Source organism: Larimichthys crocea, chromosome X, assembly GCF_000972845.2.
Source record: "Larimichthys crocea isolate SSNF chromosome X, L_crocea_2.0, whole genome shotgun sequence".
Taxonomy (NCBI): domain Eukaryota; kingdom Metazoa; phylum Chordata; class Actinopteri; family Sciaenidae; genus Larimichthys; species Larimichthys crocea.
In genome coordinates, this window is record NC_040020.1 from 21,851,176 (window position 1) to 21,870,973 (window position 19,798).

At 41.1% G+C, this 19,798-nt stretch overlaps 1 protein-coding gene and 1 non-coding gene across 2 annotated transcripts in view; both read right to left on the minus strand.

Moving 5' to 3' along the window:
• Positions 1–374: 374 nt before the first annotated feature.
• The window catches only part of eif4g2b (eukaryotic translation initiation factor 4, gamma 2b), a 37,595-nt gene continuing 18,171 nt past the window's right edge, over positions 375–19,798 (minus strand). Inside the window, exons 2-21 of the mRNA XM_027282621.1 lie at positions 12,610–12,718; positions 10,920–10,985; positions 10,181–10,306; positions 7,690–7,792; positions 7,388–7,519; positions 7,187–7,253; positions 6,928–7,079; positions 6,626–6,736; positions 5,952–6,134; positions 5,443–5,584; positions 5,170–5,333; positions 4,949–5,062; positions 4,442–4,570; positions 4,186–4,290; positions 3,868–4,083; positions 3,361–3,619; positions 3,023–3,227; positions 2,703–2,911; positions 2,409–2,530; positions 375–1,964 (exon numbers count right to left, since the gene is read on the minus strand). Coding sequence (XP_027138422.1) covers positions 1,899–1,964; positions 2,409–2,530; positions 2,703–2,911; positions 3,023–3,227; positions 3,361–3,619; positions 3,868–4,083; positions 4,186–4,290; positions 4,442–4,570; positions 4,949–5,062; positions 5,170–5,333; positions 5,443–5,584; positions 5,952–6,134; positions 6,626–6,736; positions 6,928–7,079; positions 7,187–7,253; positions 7,388–7,519; positions 7,690–7,792; positions 10,181–10,306; positions 10,920–10,985; positions 12,610–12,718 — 2,780 coding nt within the window. The 3' untranslated portion in view covers positions 375–1,898. The remainder of the gene's footprint in view (positions 1,965–2,408; positions 2,531–2,702; positions 2,912–3,022; positions 3,228–3,360; positions 3,620–3,867; positions 4,084–4,185; positions 4,291–4,441; positions 4,571–4,948; positions 5,063–5,169; positions 5,334–5,442; positions 5,585–5,951; positions 6,135–6,625; positions 6,737–6,927; positions 7,080–7,186; positions 7,254–7,387; positions 7,520–7,689; positions 7,793–10,180; positions 10,307–10,919; positions 10,986–12,609; positions 12,719–19,798) is intronic.
• On the minus strand, positions 4,664–4,840 carry LOC113746757 (small nucleolar RNA SNORD97). Its single transcript, XR_003463110.1, has one exon. It is a non-coding gene; the product is annotated as a small nucleolar RNA SNORD97 (small nucleolar RNA).

A 19,798-nucleotide genomic window follows, 5' to 3' on the forward strand; every position in this document is an offset into this window, starting at 1 on the left:
AACAATCATAAAATTTATAGCCCAGAATTATGTCTTTGTTTTCCCTTATTGTATTAAAATCTACAGTCAAAACGAGGTCATTTGAATCTATAAGTATTTGTTTCTATCATCAATCCAAGTAAACTGTTTTTGAAATTATGTTGGCTTCATCCAACTTTGTAAGCCACATTTATTAATAACCTTTATAAAGCCACAGGAGTTATTAAAAAGTGGTGGCTTGAATTAAAGAGAGAAATCTGGGAGCTATAGATTAGGTGGAGCTTCAGTGGAGCTGCTCAGCAGATAGGGGTCATCTCAGATGCGAAACTGTAACAGAGTGTGATGCAGAATTTAAATATGTAAAGAAGAGCAGTGTAAATAAAGGTGAAGAACGGTTTTGGTGCTCATGTACTGGATTTTATTGACATTAAAGCAATAGGGGTGCATGATAATTCTGAATACCTTACAATATGATCCAAATCCATTGATCTTACACATGAACATGGCTTGTGAGCACAACTCTTGGATAAAACTTGATGTTTCTTACTTAATTAGCTGTTAGACTTATTTTAGTGAAAGGGAGGGGAGATTACAACCTATCTAAAGGCTTTGCTTTCATTTTGCCAATTTAAGAAAAAACATTTAAAATTCACTTGTTTCATATTTCATGTTGAGGATTCAAAATAAACAGGCCGCAATCACATCACTCCAAATTTCGGGTGAGACGAAAAGCTTTTGACAGGTACATTACTGAAAGAGGATGCCGAGCTGTCCAATTAATAAAAACAAGCCTTTCTTCCATTAAATATTAATACTTGTAAACCACATGAAGCTTTGTAGGAAAAAAAAAATCTGCTTCAATATATTTATTGTGCAATTAGGCCAGGACTAAATCAAAATACTTCAGCGTGTGCTTTGGGCTCTCAGTTCTTCTCAGATTTCACCATCCCACCAGCACAAAAAAGAACAAAAACAAACAAAAGCCCATCTAACTAAGAGGTAGAAACACAGGCAACTTTGAAACGTTACGGCGGCACACCAATGATTACAACTTTTAAAATATTGTAACATTTGGAGGTTGAGTATTGCAACCACTCGTGTAATAAAAGATAACAAAGAGGGACATAAGGGGGGAAACTCCTGATGAGGGAGAAACTTAAAAAAAAAAAAAACTAAACATGCACCTTATTTCATTTTGAAATGTCTTGCCAGCTTATACTTGGCTCTCACTTCAGTGGCCCCATTGCCATTCATCATACTTCCTTGACACCAAGGCTGATGTCACATCATCTTTGACTTTCAATATATGGGGGTCACTCCGCAGCCTGTCTGGTGGTTTTAATACCCTCCCTCACATATGAGGAGTGATGAAGGGATTCCAGGCTTAATGAAGATCACAAAGCAGATTACTGACGAGAGCTTTTAGTTAATGATCTTATGTTTTTAACTAGTATTAGCAAAGAGGAGCACTTCATTTGTCTTATTTAAGGGGGAATCCTACACATTTTTAAATAAACTTTCCTACTGGGAAAAGTAATGTGAAAATGAAAAACATGCAATTCAGTGAAAAAAAAAAAAAAGTTACAAATTTCAGAGTCAGAGCAAAAAGAAAAAACAAACACATGGTTGAGCCACTCCAGACTTCAGAATTCATGTAGCTGATCAGGACACAGATCCAAAATCAAACATCCATTAGGCAACAGGTCAAATGATGCTTCTCAGCCTATCGTCACGGTACGGGTGGTTACACATGAGGCCCTACGTGTACAAGCTTTCGGTTTATATTTGCGAGACAGAAGCAGCCGAGTGCCACGTGGTAGTGGTTAAATTAAGCATGGAGTTTAATAAAGGAAAGGCGACTGTAATAAGATGAGGTTGATCTTCGAATCATCTACACCGTGATGATTCGGCTTAGTTTCTCAATCTGCTTCGTCCTCCGACTCCTCCTCCTCTGCCGTCTCCAGCCAGGTGAGCCACTGGTTGACCTGACGGAGGGAAACAAAGTCAACAATTACATCAAGTCCTGTTGGTCTTGCACAAAATAAAACCTGTCAATGATCATCAGGTTATTTGATGCAGGACTCTCAGTACTTCTACATAGTCAGGACCATAGTGGACCGGAGCCTCATCAAAACCATCATCGTCATAGCAGGTTTCTCACTCACGGGTGTAGCTGGTGAACCACTGCTTTAAAATCGCACAGTAACAGAAGAAAACTAATTGATGGAGGCAGCGGAGGACCAACAATTCTCATGTTCTGTCAGGTAAATTGATTGTTTTTGTCAATCAAGTCTGGTTGTCTGATTGAAATAAATGTTTTGTTGTTGCCCCCGTCAAACAGCAGTACAATGCCTAGCGGCCATGCCCATTACTGTAGATGTTTTATTTGAAATAAAAACTACAAACCCACTGTGAAGTCATTACTGTACCTGGAATAAAGCTTTTCCTTTTCCAGGGAATTCTTGGGTAATGTCTTCTTTCCATGCAAGGAAGGCTTCTTCTTCAATGATCTCCATGTCGTAGAAGTTGACAAAGTAGCGCAGCAGCATGCCTTAATGGAAAGAATCAAACATACATGGTTTCCTGTACCTCAGCACTGATGAACAGCTGGTAGTCATTTGCTCTCTGTGGACACAGACACCATTTCTGATCCATCTGCAGCAAGTTAACAATTTACTGGTCCAGCTCTAGTGGGTTGACAAAGACATGGGTGGGTGCTGTACCTTTAGGGAACGCGCTGGCGTTGCAGTGCACCTGCAGGGCATACAGGGCGCTGACCTGCAGCTCGGTATGGTCGTGCAGGAACTTCTGCATGACGGGCTTGAAGGCCAGCAGCAGCTGTTTCTCCTGCTCCAGCTGCTCTTTGGAGGGCGCCGCCAGCTGCTCGTCACACTCCGCCATGCACAGCTCCTGGGAGATGTACTGGAGGAAACTGGGAAAAGATCAGAGAACAACGGTCAATTACACACAGTTGAACCATTGACAATATTCAGCCTAGTATTTCTTTTTACGCTTTGTGTTCATTAAAAAAAAAAATATTTACCTGGTCATGAGGATGTTGACAAAGCCTTTGTCAGTGTGAAGCTTGGGAGAGATGTTGTCTTTAATCCACTTGTAGATGGACTGTGGAGACGGGTCTGCCTTTATCTGCTTCAGCAGCTCCTTCTCCAGCTTCAGCAACGGGAACAGGAAGCTCAGGCCCTTCCCCTCCAGGATCTCCAGCATGCGGTCTTTGTTCTGATCGATTTCTGCAGAGAACAAGTCTGTTGTTTAGAGAGGGGGCGGGTCACGTAGTAACACCTGTCACCTCAATGGGATGCTTTCGGGAAGTGGGACATCAGCTGCGTTGGAATGCTTGTGCCTGAAGGCTGGCTGACGTACCTGGGAGCATCTTCTGCATGTTGACCTTGCTCTGCTGGAAGAGGTCGGTGAGCCACTCTCGGTCCTTCAGCTTGGCCGTCTGTTGCAGGCAGAGCAGAAAGAGGGGGAAGTGGGTGCCGTTCTCCAGGGGGTGAGCCAGCTCTGCCACGCTCACCAGCTCCGCTATGATGGCCCGAGCCGCAAACTGGGCCAGGTAGGACTTCACCAGGGGCACGTCCAGCTCGATCTTAGGGCACTGGTCCAGGACGCTGAGGAAAGCCTGAATCACATGAGAGGGAGGGAAATGCCAGAGCATGAATAATGATAATTAATAACAGAAACCTCTGTGGGCAATTCATTGTCATTTGAGAAAATGTCTAAATTTACTAGTGTGATGGTTTTGTTTCCTCCATTTATTTCTGTTACGGACCACCAACAGTACACATTACACCTCTCTAATCCATCAATCTTGACTTACAGAGGGCAGCTTACTCGTCAGTCTAGTTCGAGTGTGATAACAGTGTATACCTGCATGAAGTTCTCTCCAGTGATGAGGCCCTCGGTGCGGAGTGTGTGGATCAGAGTGCTCGCGTGCTCCTTGTCCTCATCAGGACGGTCCAGGGAACACACGATGATCTTACTCAGCATCTCTGGCAGGAAGTGCTTGGGAGCTCTCATCTCTCGCACGCCGCTCACAGCCTCAGTCAGGTTCTTACTGTTCAAGTACTCAGTCATGATCGCCTCCTGAAGGATTGAAGCATGGGAAAGAAATGAGCTGCGGACAGTCTGATCGCTGAATATGTAAAATGTGAACCGATTTGTGAAAATGCACTTTGTTCTGCTTACAGTCATTTTAAGCAGTTCCTCCCTGGCAGGAGGTGGTTTCTTGTTCGTCTTCTGAGGTTTCTCTTGAATGGGTGGGGGGTTGGTCTTCAGGCCAAGCTGTGGCGGCTGAGAGAAAACAGTCATGTGATATGGTTCCACCAAGAAATCACAACAGAAATCGTTGTTTCACATGTTTTGTGTTCTTTAACAGTGATCTACCTTCTTATGTTTGTTTAACTAACCCAGTGGTGAACTGTGAGAAGGGATTGTCCCTTACCTGTCCCAGAGGAGGGGTCTGAGTGCGTGGGGGCTGGGCGCTGGGAGGCATCATGGTGGGGATTTGGGGCTGGAGCTTGGGCACCTGGTTCTTGTTGAGGAGGAATGACTGAGCAGGCCTGAGGCTTATCTGTGGGACCAGAGTGTCATAAACAGAGCATACGATGAGATTAGTAACTTTAAATATATAGATACCTTCAATATTTGCATATTAGCTAAATTCATGCCCTCATATCTCATAATCGCAGTCAGCGGACCAGCTACCAGTTTGAGAAAGAGAAGAGAAGGAGTGTAGGAGGGATAGGAAAGATGGAGATCAAAGACAGAGTGAAGGGTAGATAAAGACTGGCAGCTGGTTGTGCTCCTCAGAATAACGCGTCTTTTTATAATCACTGGGCATGAAGACTTGAACACAGGCATGTAGAACTGCATGATGCAGCCAATAATGCTAATGTGACAAGACCCTTGTGCAGCATCTTCATGGAGTTTCACAACAAGTTCCAGTTACCTCATCTGCATTGAGCTGTCCTTTCTTGCTGAATCGTGGAGGCATGTCCTTGGACTGGACCTGCTGCTGGGCCGTGTGGTTCTGGTTCTGGTTGAGGAAATGCTGGTTCTGAACCTGTCGAAAGTCATAGAGGATTGCTTTTTAAAAAAATCTGATCTCAGGGTTTATAAAGAGACAGCAGTCGCTTTTAGTCTGGACTAACATTGATTAAGGAGGATTACCTGGTTGGACTTAACAAAAGACTTTGGCCCCATGTCAAACTGTGACTGTGGTTGAGGGGCGATGTGGCCACTGTGGCCGTTGAAGAGCGGGTTGGTGCGATGGCGTCCCATAGTGGGCGAGTACCTGTCCTGAATAACCCCCGGGCCAGTTCCAATTCCACTGCCTGAGAAAACAAAGCATAGTATTAGTGTATTATATGAAATGGCTGCCATAAAAAAGAATTTAACAATTGAAGGACACAAGGTCATGACACCGAGGAACCCGGGCCATACCTGGCATCTGTCCAAACATGTCGGCCAATCCCCCAAGAGTTTCCCTGTCTAGTTTCACTCTGGTGGGCATGAAGGGGCTTTCCAGGAAGAAGTCCATCCTCATCCCCTGAGACATGGGTGCTGGGATGAAAACACCCAAATCCTAAAAGGAAAACAGAAAACAGAGTGTCAGAAAACCGTCCAGTAGCTAAAGTGCTAAAATCTAACCCAGAACATTTTAAAGTTTTTAAAGGGATGCACACCTTAGACTACACGATTATAATTAAACCAGAAACCTAATTACATCCTGTGCATACTGTGTCAGGACAATGTCCTGCTGACTCACAGTAGGTCTGTGGAAGGTGCAGGGGCTATAATTTCAAGTTTATTTATGGAGCCTTTTTCACACATGGGTGCCTCAACCTCTGCTTCCGATGTTGGACATTAGCTATTAATCATCCTTGATACAAGCAGGGTCCCTGAAACGTGGGTGATCTAAACAATGAACACCATCATTTCACCGAACTTACTTTCACTGCATCCTGACGGATCTGGTTAATCGTCTTTGGTCCGTTGTCGATGAAAGCCTTGCGGGGGACCCAGTTGTTTTCTCGCAGTTCCACTGTGTCTTGCAGCAGGAAGCGGATCCTAGCGGGCAACTCCTTGTTGTTCATTAAGGATCGCATACGGCCAAAGTACTGATCCATTAAAGACTGGGGAAAGGTTGGAGAGGGGGTGTGAGGACTCGCATACATACAGTACAGCAGTAGGATTTAGCACTGGCTGTGAGCCAGGTGGGGCTTTGGGTGAGGCGTCCAGACAGATGCTGAACTTAACCGTGACCTGAGGTGACACAGCCAACACAGACAAAACCACAAAAGGGATTTTTACACTGCATATACTTAACACTGGCTAAGAGGTGATCCTGGGATAACTTGACCCCTTTTCTAATTAATCCCGGGTTAACCTAAGCCCTGAACATGAGATGAAAGACACTGGCACCTTTTAGCCCTGTGTTTAGTCCATTTTCAGGAGGATAACCCCACAAAATTTGGGCTAACCTTGCTCAGAACAAGGCCAGAAGCACAAGTGCAGTGCAAAATGGCACACAGAGCAACAATACAAACCCCCTGACCAAATTAACCCAAGATATAAAATGTCTGGTTTACTTTTACCAACCATCATGAAAGGATGGAGACGTTACCTTTGCTTTCTCATGGTCTAGTCTCGGCCCCACTGTCCTCATTATCTGACAGAGGCACTCCAGATCCTCCCCCATATCCTTGAGCTGGACTCTCTTCTTCTTTTCCAGAAGCTTCAGAAAAGATAGAGAGAAGGCAGACGGCAGGTCATACAAGGTATTCTGCTTTCATGAACGCATGCATTTCATTTGATTCAATTGCAGCTCTTCTTCTTGCAATCTTATAAAATGAGAAACTCTGTCTTCAACAAAAAAAATAAATCAAACAGACAAAAAAAAAACAAAAAAAAAACGAGTGCACATACTGTTTTGATGCACTTATGAAGGATAGATTCATGGATGAGGTCGAGTTTGCCAAGTTCCCCGATGAATTTAATGTTGCCAAGCATCTTGATCTTGGCAATGGCACGCTGCTCCTCCTCTTCAGAAGTAAGAGGGTTGTCATGCTTGTCATAGACTGAAGCGAAAAGGAGGAACAGAAGTTAGTAGTGGACAGGCTTCCAGGAATGGGCTACAAAGATACTGAATATATTACATAAAGATAAACAGATGACATGAACTTACTTTCAACATTTCTGGTGCGGTTTTCAAATTCATCTTGAAGTTTGGAAATCAGCAGTCTTCTGAAGGTCTACAATAATAAGAACATTTAAAAAAAAAAATATATATATATATATCATTTCACAACCAAGTTCCAGGGAGGTGTTAATGACAATAAAATCATTTATTTAATCAGTCCAGCAGAATGTGAACAGCCGCACTTACTGTGCTCTGCTTTTGGGATGTTTGGATCTCAGATGAAGGGCCATCAAAGTTTGGTGCGTCCTCTGCCAAGCGCAGACATAGCTGAGCATAGAGCGAGCTATACTTCGGCTCTTCTAGGGCTTTGTCTACAATCTAAACCACAGTGAGGGAAGAGGAGGAGGAAGAGAAAAGGGAGAAACCAGAGCGTGACCACTCAGGTCATAAAAACGTGTATGAGTCATTCAGAGCAGCTTGCCAAGAATGGATGAATACATCTCAATTTCGCAGACGACTGAAGAATAAAAAACAAATAGTTCATTTACCAGCAAGATGATTCCTTTAAGGACGAGTTTTGAATCTACGCCCACGTTCAGGAGCTCAAGGCATAGCTTGTCAAACTTCTCAGGCGTGAGTTTGTTGAGTATGCTGGAAAAATAAAAAAAGAGGGGAAGGGAGTGGCAGTACGTAAGTAAGTATGATTAAATACAGTCAAGATGTTGTCGTGACACAATGTTATCAAGAAGGTTTTGCCATATGTTTAGCAGCACGTGGCAACACGCCTGAGTTCGTTAAGACCACCTCAGCACAAACAAATTCCATTCACATTTAAAAACTTTCCCTCCCCCATCTGCCTGTACCAAGTTACTGCACAGCCCGTCATTCACCCCAAGGCTGACAACTCGATGACTTTGAAGATACGTCAAGTTATACCGCTTCCATGATAAAATAAACCCTGTTGACACTTGTTCAATCTGCATTTCACCCACTAATAGCAGGGTGCCTTCATGAATTATCCTTGAGACACCAGAATTCACACGAGACCCGGGTCTGGGTGCAGTATACTGACTCTGCGGGGCGAAAAGCAAGGCTAAGACCATTTCCCAGGCACTTGAAGAAATTGAGGTATTCCCTCAAATACTGAGGAATTTGTACTCCTGAGAGTACCATAACAGTTCCCTGTATTAGAGTAGTAGGAAACATGTACAGGAACTGCACCAAACAAGGCCCTGCAAAGAGTGCTGCAAAAATAAGACTAGGACAATTTTTAAAAGGATCCCAGTCACCCAGATAACTGTTTATTCTCCTGCTGAATTCAGGAAGAAGGCCTGCCAGACCAGCGCAGAGAGGTTTAGGAAGAGTTTCTACTCTCAAACCATTCAGATCCTAAATGAGGACACTGCAGAGTTTACTCTTTTTAATGTTAATATTGTACCTGTATGATTATATGTGACAATTAAAGTGAACTGAATGAAGCTGTAGTTCTACACCTTCTGCTACTGAACCAAAGAATTACACCTGCAAGCAGAGCTGTTTTTGTTCTACATAAAGCTGCAGGCATAGTAGAGAAACTGAACTTTAGGGTTATACAATAGCCTGTTCTCAACATCCATGATCACTTTTCTCTGGCATTTAAAGTGTCTGAAAGAACAAAATTGGGTTTTAATGTAGAAATCTAATATATTTGTCACAGAGACAAAGCAGCGCCAGACCCGTGAAATACACGATCTGATAAAAACACCAAGTAGAAGTATTTTTTGTTCATTTAAAACTTGCTCCCTCGGTTGTAGTCTCTCAAAAAATACCCATTAATTCTTCACTAGTGCTTATTCACACTTCTGGACAAAGCTGCAGCCTCTCTTGATTTGCTGTGACACAGTGCAACCGAGCCAATTAATGATTTTAAATCTACAGGCTCTGTTGATTTAATCTCATTATCCTCATTAGCTTTCTCATTCTTTACTGGCTTTGTTTTTATTGAGAGCAAAACATTCTGTCACAGGGTGACTTCATGTTTGTTTATTGTTATTTTTTAAGTTCTGGAGAAGTTTGCCTTTTTAATTTCTGGTATATAATAAAATAAGGGGAAACGGCACGAGTCCAATGTTTGCCTCCTGTGGTGGCCACCAGCTAGCCTACATTCCTGAGGGAAACTCATCTCTTCATCTTTTGTACTTGTAAACATCACCTGACACTGAGGAGAACGGGACTTAAGTGCCTTTAGCCAAGCGCATGGCATTTTAATGACTGCAGAACAACGCGATTCAACGGGCAAATGATCTGTACGTAATGAACGGTCAGCCAGGAAAAACGCAAAACAAACCATCCTATGAATCTTACAACTTTGTTGTCCGAGCAGTTCATCTTCTGGTGATACAGTGCGCAGCGGTGTTGGGAGTGCGCGTAGGATTATGGAAATTCTACAGCTGGTTCCAAAGAAAAAGTCTTTATGTTTAGAGGTGGTCAGGCTCTGCTTACCCTGTCCACAGCAAAACAATGCTCGGTTTCTGTGCCAGGATCCCTGTGGTACCTCATACAGCCCTATTTCCCCAACACCCAAACTATCCCTTTAACCCCTGATAAGTTCATGTCTTTACTGATCCTCAGAGGTGAAGTTCTGGATTCTTATCTGGTCTCTGACGGCTTCAACAGAAAACTGTACAAATGGAGCATTAAGGGGAATTTTCTCACTACAATTAGGTTATTTCTTCTTTTTATTGAATCAACTGGACTACAAGATCTGTGACCTTTGTCCAACAAGATATTTACTGGCATTTTTCACAACCATGCTGGCATTCCAGAAGACAAACCACACCAACTGTTGATCATATGAGTTTTATAAATTTAGCAAGTCCTGGAATAACAACCAAAATAGATTTAGCACTAACAATCTCTGAGCCACAAGAGATCAAAATTCTTATGCACAGTATTTCTGGCTAAGTCTGGGTGGATGATTTGTTTGGTGTCTTTGTTGTTTTTTTATCCCTGGGGATGGATAAGTAACTCTTTAGATATGCAGAAGGGCTTGAACCTTACCCCCTCACTTTCCTGAAGATTGCATCGTGTCGCTCTTTTTCGTTGCTGGAGTTGACATCTCGTCTAGTGCTTCGTGAAGGAACCCATCTCTGAACGCTTTGCCCTGGGGTTTTCCCCAGGAACTCGCTACAGAAATACAGAAAGAAAGAGAGGCTGAGTACCACAGAATCGAATAACATCATGGCAGGAACAGGACAAATACACTAATACCGTTGCAATACAGTTATTGTTGTAGTACAAACCCGCTTACAATACTTATTTTACAAGTGACTGCACACTTGTACTGAAAATGCTGCACTGCCAGGTCTGTCTATCTTACTGGTCCAATTCAAACAGCAGAGCTGCATTAAGAAAAGAACCTCCCCCTTTTGCCTTGTCTTATTATTTACTTTAAATAAAAGGGTTTGCTAGATAATCGCCACAAGAATGGAAAACAATATTTGTCTTTAATGCCTGAGTGCGAGTGCTTTGTTGCCAGTGTTAGGACTTTAAACACTTCACTCTGTTGTAAAATGATCACAGACTGCCTGGTTGGTAAACATGCATGCACTATCTGCAGTTGACTGACATCATGTTAGAGGACTCCTGGGTATGTAAACATACAGCCATCTAACCAACCAACTTGTCTCGTCCATTTTTCTGCTCTTGAAAAGCACTATCAAAAGTCTGTGGTGCTGTCGTGCTAATAACGGAATCATCATGCATTAATTGTGCACTAGAAAAATACTAAATGACAAACCTGTTGCCGACAGTCTTGGGATAGTGCTGAGGTGCACCCCTACCACCTCCTCCCCCCGAAGAAGCACTGCAGAAGCAAACAAGAAGAAAAACACATTAGGTACATGCAAACCTGCACAAGGTGGAATGAGCCTCACAGGAAACAAGATTAACTGCACTACTTGTTCATTCAAACTTTGTCTACACTGAAGACCCAGAGGATTACAAGTTAGATGCATTTACATTTAAAACCCAAAAAGTCACAATCAGAAAACAGATCTATAAGAAATCAAGCAGATATACACATATATAAAATGTCTTTGTTAAACGAGTAAGAAAACGAACTTCTAACTTGGTGTATCCTTGCACTTGAGCGCTGTATTTAGATTACTTAAGGCTAAAACCAATTCACGGCCAGCTTTACAGATTCATTGGAAAGTAAAAAAATATGAATGTCATGTCCTGCAGCTTCATGAATAAACACTGCACAATGCTCGACTGCCACAATCACTTGTTGATGTGGCAGCGATGGAGCTCTGAGAATGACAATGCACATGTTTAGAAAGATCAATGCTAAACGCAGTACATTTAAGGTGATGTCATGGGCATTAATGCACCACTCAGTCAAGTAAATGGAACAAAGTCGAGCAGAGACTACATGTAGCCTTGCACAGATAAAACCAAGGCTACACTTTTCGTGCTGTAGGGACGGAGTGTCTGTGGTTTACAATGAGTGACTGATAGTCAATTGATTTATTTTTTTAAATCGCTCTAGGGTTATTTGCTTTTTTAACAGTGTTGGTAGCTTTCAAAAAAATTGAATTCAAACTAATCACCTACTACATTTTATACTGCCACATCTCTGCTCTAGTTCACACCTTCAGAACTGGCCCTAGTAAGTTTGTGAATAACTCATTTTATGATCACACCTTCCCTTTTCCCTAGAAGCCCGAGCTGTAAATCTGAACGATCAAAAGACAGAGATAATGCAGCGATCAGTCGTAACAGTTTCAGAAGCAGTTATTCTTCACATTGGCTGCTCTGCTGCGGATGTTTGATCACAGACGTCACGGTCTACTAATACCCAAGTATCAACAACATTACTTGATAGTGCACTCCAATGAAGCATATGGGCCGGGACTATTTATTTATACACTAAACATTACTTTAAGCCTTGTTTAGCAGATTCTGCTATATTAAAAGGAATTATGAAACACTGCGATGATCAATACAACCAATCTGCCAATTGACAAACGCCACACGAGAGCAGAACGTTGTGTGGAGGTGCACCATAAAACAGCCCTCACGCTGACTTTTTACATCCAACATACAGTATCACAGAACATCTGAAGCCTCAATTTCATTTTTTAAAGTACCAAGATGTGAGACATCCTGTTTACAGTGACTCTGTATACTGTGGACTGGGTGTGTGCTGCTGCTGCTACCAACAACACACAACCAATGGGACAGAAATCCTCTTAGGCTCATTATGTCTACCCACCCCCCCTTTTCAAAAAAAAAAAAAAAAAAAAAAAGGTTTCACAAAGAGAAGTGTCTGACAGCCATTTTGAGCCTTCCCACATCCTGCTTTGTTCTTAAGGCCGGAAGTCCCTGCCCAAAATGCTAGCAGAGGGCTAGCCATGGGAGAGGGAAAAAAAGGGGGGGGGGGGTTTCTATGTTGGCATTTCCTGTACAAGCTTTTGGTTTATTACCTGAAACGAGAAGCACCCCCTTCTGCAATCACACTCTCCACTTTGGCGGCTTGACAATGAAGAATACTCAAAAGAATAAGAATAATAGGAGGGGATGGGGAAAACGGTGCTAGGGAAGGAAGAAAAAGGAGTGCAATTAGTGACCGTGATGGGAGAAAACAAGTCACATTCATTTAACGCATCATTGGCAGTCTTAGCTTGATATCTGTCAGGAAAATATGACTTCTCTGAGGACAGCGTCAGTTAGCCAACTTAGCTGGATAAACTGTCTTTGTTGGCCTAGCCACCAACGGAAAACCGAGCTAATTATGAAAGCAGATATGACCATTTGTAACAAATTATAAACGCCATATGTTACACACTGCATATGTATACGTTGGGTGTTGATAGGGGTGTTTGTTTCGAGGACATTAAACGCCACAAATCTGTGCCCCGCCGTTGCTTCGCCACAACAAGGCAAAAGGTGCGTCAGCTAACGGGCTAACGTTAACTAATTAGCCGGCTAGGTTGCTAAATCCATACGTTAGCTACGTCACGACATTATTAATATGTTTAATAATAAGTTCGCTCGTCGTTTTGTTGCAGCGCTGACTGATTTGTACAGACGGCTGCGTAAGCTTTCATGGAGAGAAATGTTTATAGTTGCACTGAAATCTTGTCCGAGGTGCCTTGTGTTGGTTTGCCACTTGGAAAACAAGCCTAACGTTAACGTTACGCCGCTCTGCGGTGAAGCAGCGGGGCAGGGCAGCGTGCCTTGGCCGCTAATGTTTCCAACCGTCCGTGCTTGTGTCGCCATCCCATCATGGCTGAGAGCACACAGGAGGGTTTAAGGGCCAGTTTTGACATGACCCTGCCCCGACTCCAGTGCAACGGAGCACTCAGTCCTTTTTAACAGCACCCGAACAACACGTTAACACTATTTTCCTGTTACTGATAGTTAAGAGTAGCTAGGCGACGACGCCATTTTCTACTTGCATATAAATCAGCTGAGCCATCGGGTAGCTAGGCTGCTATCTGCCGGCTCCGGAGCTAACATGCTACAGCTAGCTTCAGCAGACTGATGTTATACGTTAGTATCTTAGCTCGCTAGCTAGCAAGAAGCCATTTTGGATGAGCCGGTGCGGTTTTTTTTTTTTTTTTTGCAAGGGAGAAAAATTCTACCTTACCTTTACCAAAGCAACTTCAGTTTTATATTGTTGTGTGACTACCAAAGAAGAAATAAGACAGTTGTAAAAGAAAAGCGAGTTGTGCGACGGTTATCAGGAGAGCTAGAAGCAGAAAGATGACCGCACAAACACACACATCAATCCCCCTGCTCGCCGCCTGGCTTGTTTGCGTTAGCTAGCTGCTAGAGCAGAAAAGCCCGATGGGGGGAACAGAATGTCACCAATTTGCATTGGTCACGTAGTTTGTTGCTATGTGAAACCTGGCCAATCACAAGAATGATATGTTATTAAGGCGTTTCCAGTAACGTATATTACCCAATGAGAGGCTTCTTAGCACAAAAGAGACCGCCCCCTTTAGTTGATTGACACACAATTTAACATCTGCAGTGCAGGAGAAGACGTTAAATTATCTGCTCGATTTAATGGAGATAAAGGAATTAGATAAGTTTTTATTTTTTCATTGAAAAGACAGAATATGTGTGACCAATAGATAATAATAACGGATTCATAATGTATAGAAAAACACCCTTACATTTATTACATAAATGTGTTGCAAGATATGTCCTATAAATGAGCATTATACACATCTAATTTTCATTTTGCTTCTGCACAATATTATTTATTTTCATGATTTTATGATAATGAAATAAATAATGAAATGTATGATGATAATAATAATATTAATAATAATAACCAAATAATAATGGAAAATAATAATAATAATAATAATAAAATAATGACATTTGGTGATTTTACTGGGCACAGTATATCCCCTTCAAAGAATTTTACATCAGAGGCATCAGAAGTTCCAACAATGGTTACAGTCCTGTATTTTTTTTGTTTGTTTGTTTTTTTCAAAGTATATACTCCCATTTGGCCATAATACAGAAACATTTCACTTAATTTCACCTTTGTTTTATTTTTAGATAGTTCAAACTTGATCATAGACGCCTTCTGTCATTAAAAAACACTCTATGGTTTTTCTATTGCTTGTGTGTGTGTTAGTGTTCAGGCAGGGGGTCAATTCAGATAGTGGGTCATAGCAATTTTTAGGCCAGCTTATATTTTAGTCTTGGAACTATTGGCAGTACAATAAAATGTATAAAGTAAATATAAATATATATATATATAAATATATATAAAAATAAATCGCTAGGAGAACTTCTAAGAGAACTGTTCCTATAGGTGTGTATTCTCATTGTCTGTATACTTTGTGTAAGTGACATTTATACAGATTTAATGTCCGCCATAAGTGCATTTCCTGAAGTCAGTGTTTGTATTTTACATCCCTTAAACAGAAGCAGATCACAATATTCAGCAAAAAATATACTGTATTTTGTATATTTTAAAATTTTCCTTTTTTATGACTATTAGCATGCAGCATCGTGAAACAAAACAATTAATCACTGCAGAAAAACTACAATGAAAGTTCTTGAAACAGGTGGATATGTATTGAAATAGGTGAAATAATCCAATACACCTGGAAGATTTTATTTTTTTTAAAGAATAATTGACCAAACAACACAAACTTTTGCAAGTTATGAACTTATTCAGAAGGACTTAGTGCCACAAAAGGCCATAACATGTAGCACAGTAATAAGCCAACACAACAAACTTAAATCATGTTTATTTTTGAGAAATTAATGTGAAGAAGAGTTCAGTTTGCCAATGGCTGCAAGTGACACTAGAGACCCCTTTATTTATTTTGTATGCAGATTTTTTATTTAATCAATGTGATGTACACACATTCTTCATGCTAGTGTACTTCTGATGGATGGAGTAGTCATCAGGAGGCTTAAACACATCACCCTCTGCTCATCCACCCTGCCACCTCTGTGCTGATGTAGCTGCTGAAGAAAATCTACTGTGCACTTCCAGTCACAGTCCAGTCTTGAACAGTTCTGACTTATTTTTTACTTCATCCACAACTGCCAGGTTTGGAGCTGAATCAGTCAAGGCCAAGGGCAAACTGGAGCACATCACTCAGTCTGCTGATAAGGGCAAAGGTCATGACCTCCTTTTCCCCATGTAGCCAGGAATATAATTGGGGGCCTCCATCACCTTAGACACCCTCAAAGTCTCCTTGGCACTTCCAGCTAATCAACTCTCCACCTCTTATCCTTTCCTGCTGCACTGTTGCCAAGAAAACATCCAACAAAAGGATAATAAGAAACAAATAAAATGGCATTATGGATTCATCTAAACATAATACTTTATATTTAATCCATCTTTGTAGGAGTGGTGTTACCAAGTGAAATTTAGTCTTCTCAGCATCTCCTTAGCATGAGAAGAGAAATTATGCTGGGCACAAAACATGTAAAAACATGCAGGCCCTACCTGGAGCCAGTGTAGTAAACATACTTATTTATATTATATTCAATTTCTGACATATTCTGTAATTAGAGCCGCCTAAATTTTACACACTGAACATTTTAAATGTAAATTTGAACAAACATAATTGCTAGGTTTCATAGAAACCAAAAGCTACATCAAGTTCACCGCTAATCAGTGAAATCAGCATGTGGTGCCAGGTAAGCGGAATATCACTAATCCATTGTGGTCTTGTTTGCTCACTAAGAGTGTATGGAGGTACTCAGTCGAAACCAGTAGAACAAGAGTCCAGTACAACAGATTTCCGTGATTAGTCTCCCACCGCGCCTCTTTTGTTCGAGGTGAAATGAGCTGGTCAAAATGAGCTGGTGTAATGAAAGTTTGGTTGAAGAAACCCTGCAGTGCAGTTCCCAGTGGATGTTTTAAGGGTGGAGAGAAAAACACATCAACCAGCAAGATACAGAAAAAGACAGAAAATGAAAGGTAGACTTGTGACAGTGAACAAGTGGAGCAACCAAATAGAGCAGTAACTTATAATATTTCCAATAGACAGTGACAAGATACAAAGGATGAAGAAAAACAGATGTAGTATGTGTAAAATAATTCAGACAGAACACCAGATCTGTTCTTATACAACTAAACATATGATATCAAACATAAAATCACAATTCATGCACGCAGGAATGCTCACAAACCTGCCCAGGCGTTTTCCTTTGGAATATGTAGAACATGCAGGAAAACGCAGGACGACGAAAGCAATAGTCAAACTCGCACACACTCGCACTCTAAATGAGGACAAAGAGAAGAAGCCTTTTTCTTGCATGAAGGACTGTGTTATGATGGATAAGAATTGGATCACAGATTTTTCAGAGCGTGCAACAATAAGGTTGGATCTGGATGGAAAGTTATATGCAGCATTTATTGTATGTATATATTTACAGACAGTCAGTGATATAGAAGAAGAGAGAGCATACCAGGATGAGATGATCTGGCATTTAACTACAAACCACTGAACTGTATTCTAAAAGATGGGGCTGGATACAAAAACAAATTGCTCTGCAGCCAATACTCACTTTGTGAGCAAACTGTATCCACTGGGAATCATAAGATCTGATTGAAAGCTCAAAAATAGCGGGAGGGGAGAAGGGAGGGGAGAAGATCTGACTAAACTCCAACAATTTAAACTTACAGTTAGTAGTCTGCGGCTGTTATTTTGTGTGGATGCTCCCTCATTGGTATGTTAGGTTACCCTTGATGTAAAGGCCTGCGAGTACAGAAAAATATGAAGGTCAAGGAAACCTTTGGGGTAGGGTGAGGATGTTCAGTGTACTCCTTTTCTTTCCTTTAATTTAGTTTAATTTAATTTAATTCAATTGAGGACAGGGATGTTGAATTAAAAGTAGTTACTCAATTTTTCCACTAGAGGGCAGAATGAGCCCTCCAGTTGATGTAAAAAGACATGATAAGTGTTCATGGACTTCAGCTTGCTTGTCGTCCATAAGGATGCACTCTCAGTCTGGATCTCTCTTCAGTGCTACTACCTTTCCCTATCATAACCACATGACTTCACACCCCACAGACAAAATAAAACACCTGCGCGTTGTACCCTTGACAACTCTATCTTGTTGTTCTCTCCAGCCTCCTCCTATCTCTGTCTCTCTCGCCATTGTTCTCCGTGCTCCCTTCAGGAAAACTTTCATCCTGCAGGACTGCAGTAACCTATCTTAATGCTTTATGTTGATAACGATCTCTGACCCAATTAGCTGTCTTTATTAAATAACAGTCCACTGGCCCTCATTTCAAACCACCAGCCAACCCTCTCACCAGTCTCAACCTCCCCTTTTGTGTTTTTATAGTACAAAGTGATTACAGATTTAATTAGCCGAGGACCTTGCGTCCATATCCATACTGATATTTGTGCAGAGTTTGGAAGGTAGAAGCCTCAGTTGTGCGATTAGAACTCCCAGGGGGAATGAATCAAAGGTTGGGTTCTGGTTATCTGAGACTCTGAGTTCACACTTTCAGATAGTTTTCATGAAAGTCAATGTCTGCACTGAAACACCCATCAATAGGACAACCGCTAAATCTCTTCGTGCTCTTTTAGTCAGCTCCCTTCCCCTCCAGCTCTCCTGCTGCGTTTTTTGATAGAGCTGAACTCATCGATTTAGTTATTTTCTTTTACATATTTTTACACATATTTCCATTTCACCTGTCAGACAACAGAATAAATTGTAGTGATATAATGGAGAGTCATAAATGATACCCTTTAACTAAGCCCAATGTTTCTGCTTTAAAATGTCATTATTTTTATGATCATGAAGTCTCCAACAAAATAAAAAATATGACAACACTTGTATTTTTTGTGCAGGTGTATTGATTTAAAATGTTATTTCAGAGAAAGTTGCAGTTGACAGAAAGTTATTATCACAATTTTACTTACAGGCATCCCTGAATGTATTTGAATTTGCTCTGTTTGCCTCGTCCACAATAAAATGTTTTACAAACAGACATATTTTCAGATTTAACTAGACCATATATATATATTAGATATAAAGAAAAAGAGAATTTCCGTGCCAAGACTTCCTTTGCTGATTAGCAAATTTATGTGCAAGAATGACAAGCAAGACACATTTTTGCTAATCTGTACAAACAGATATTTGTACATGAATGCAGATAACTCTAGCTAAGATAATAAAAAGCTAAATCATGGTCAGCTAGTCATTGTGTTCTGAGACTACATTCCAGCCAATGTTTTCCAAAGTCCAAGAGTGTTGCAAACCAAAAGCCATTCAAACATGACAGGTTAATACCACTCAGACTACAAACAGAACCCAAAAGACTTTCAGGGCTGAAATCTGTTTATAGAGATTATATTTCTCAACATGTCCTTACATGTTCAGATGGCACATCAGTATAGTCATAAGTTTTGAGCTGTGTGAGGGTCCTTCGCAGACGTTATGGACATGGAAAATATAATTTAAGCCTTAGTACTGATGGAAGGCCAAATGGAGGGAGAAAATCCTGCTGAGCGTATGCATTGTTTGAAACCTATATGGAGATACAGACAGCATAGATAAACACAATGCATGAATTACAGTGCAACGTTTTTCCACCCAGGTGATCATTTTTCCACTGCAGGATGATGCTTAAGCATTGTGCACAGGCACGGCAGCAATTATTCTTTTATACTTATGCTCCACACATTTGCTGTCATTACAGAAAGGTTTCTGCTGCCATAAATAAAGGCCACCGACTGAGCTAATGATTTACAAGAAAGTAAAATATGCATGTACAGTAAAAGCAGATGAATGGGGTTATCTTTTCAGCCTAAACACTGAAGTAAAGCTGTCACATACCATGAGCGTCAAATTTTACTTTTATTTGTCTTTCTCTTAACAGGATTTAGAAGGAGCTTTTGAAAGAAACAGGCATTGTCAAAGACCAACAAGGGCAGCTGGCGCTAAAAAAAAACAAAAAACCCAGCTTGACCTTTTCAAAAGACGCATTTATCGCTCAGTGACAGCCACATGAGGGTTTTTTTTTTGCCAGTTTTTGTTGGAAACCAGCTTGAGTGAATAGGTCTGTCTGTGCCGCAAATGTGAATAAAGAATGAGGAAGATCTGATCTGAGTTTAAAGAAAGAAAAGTGAAATATAAACCACATACATAGTAGTATTTTTTTTTATTTCTTGA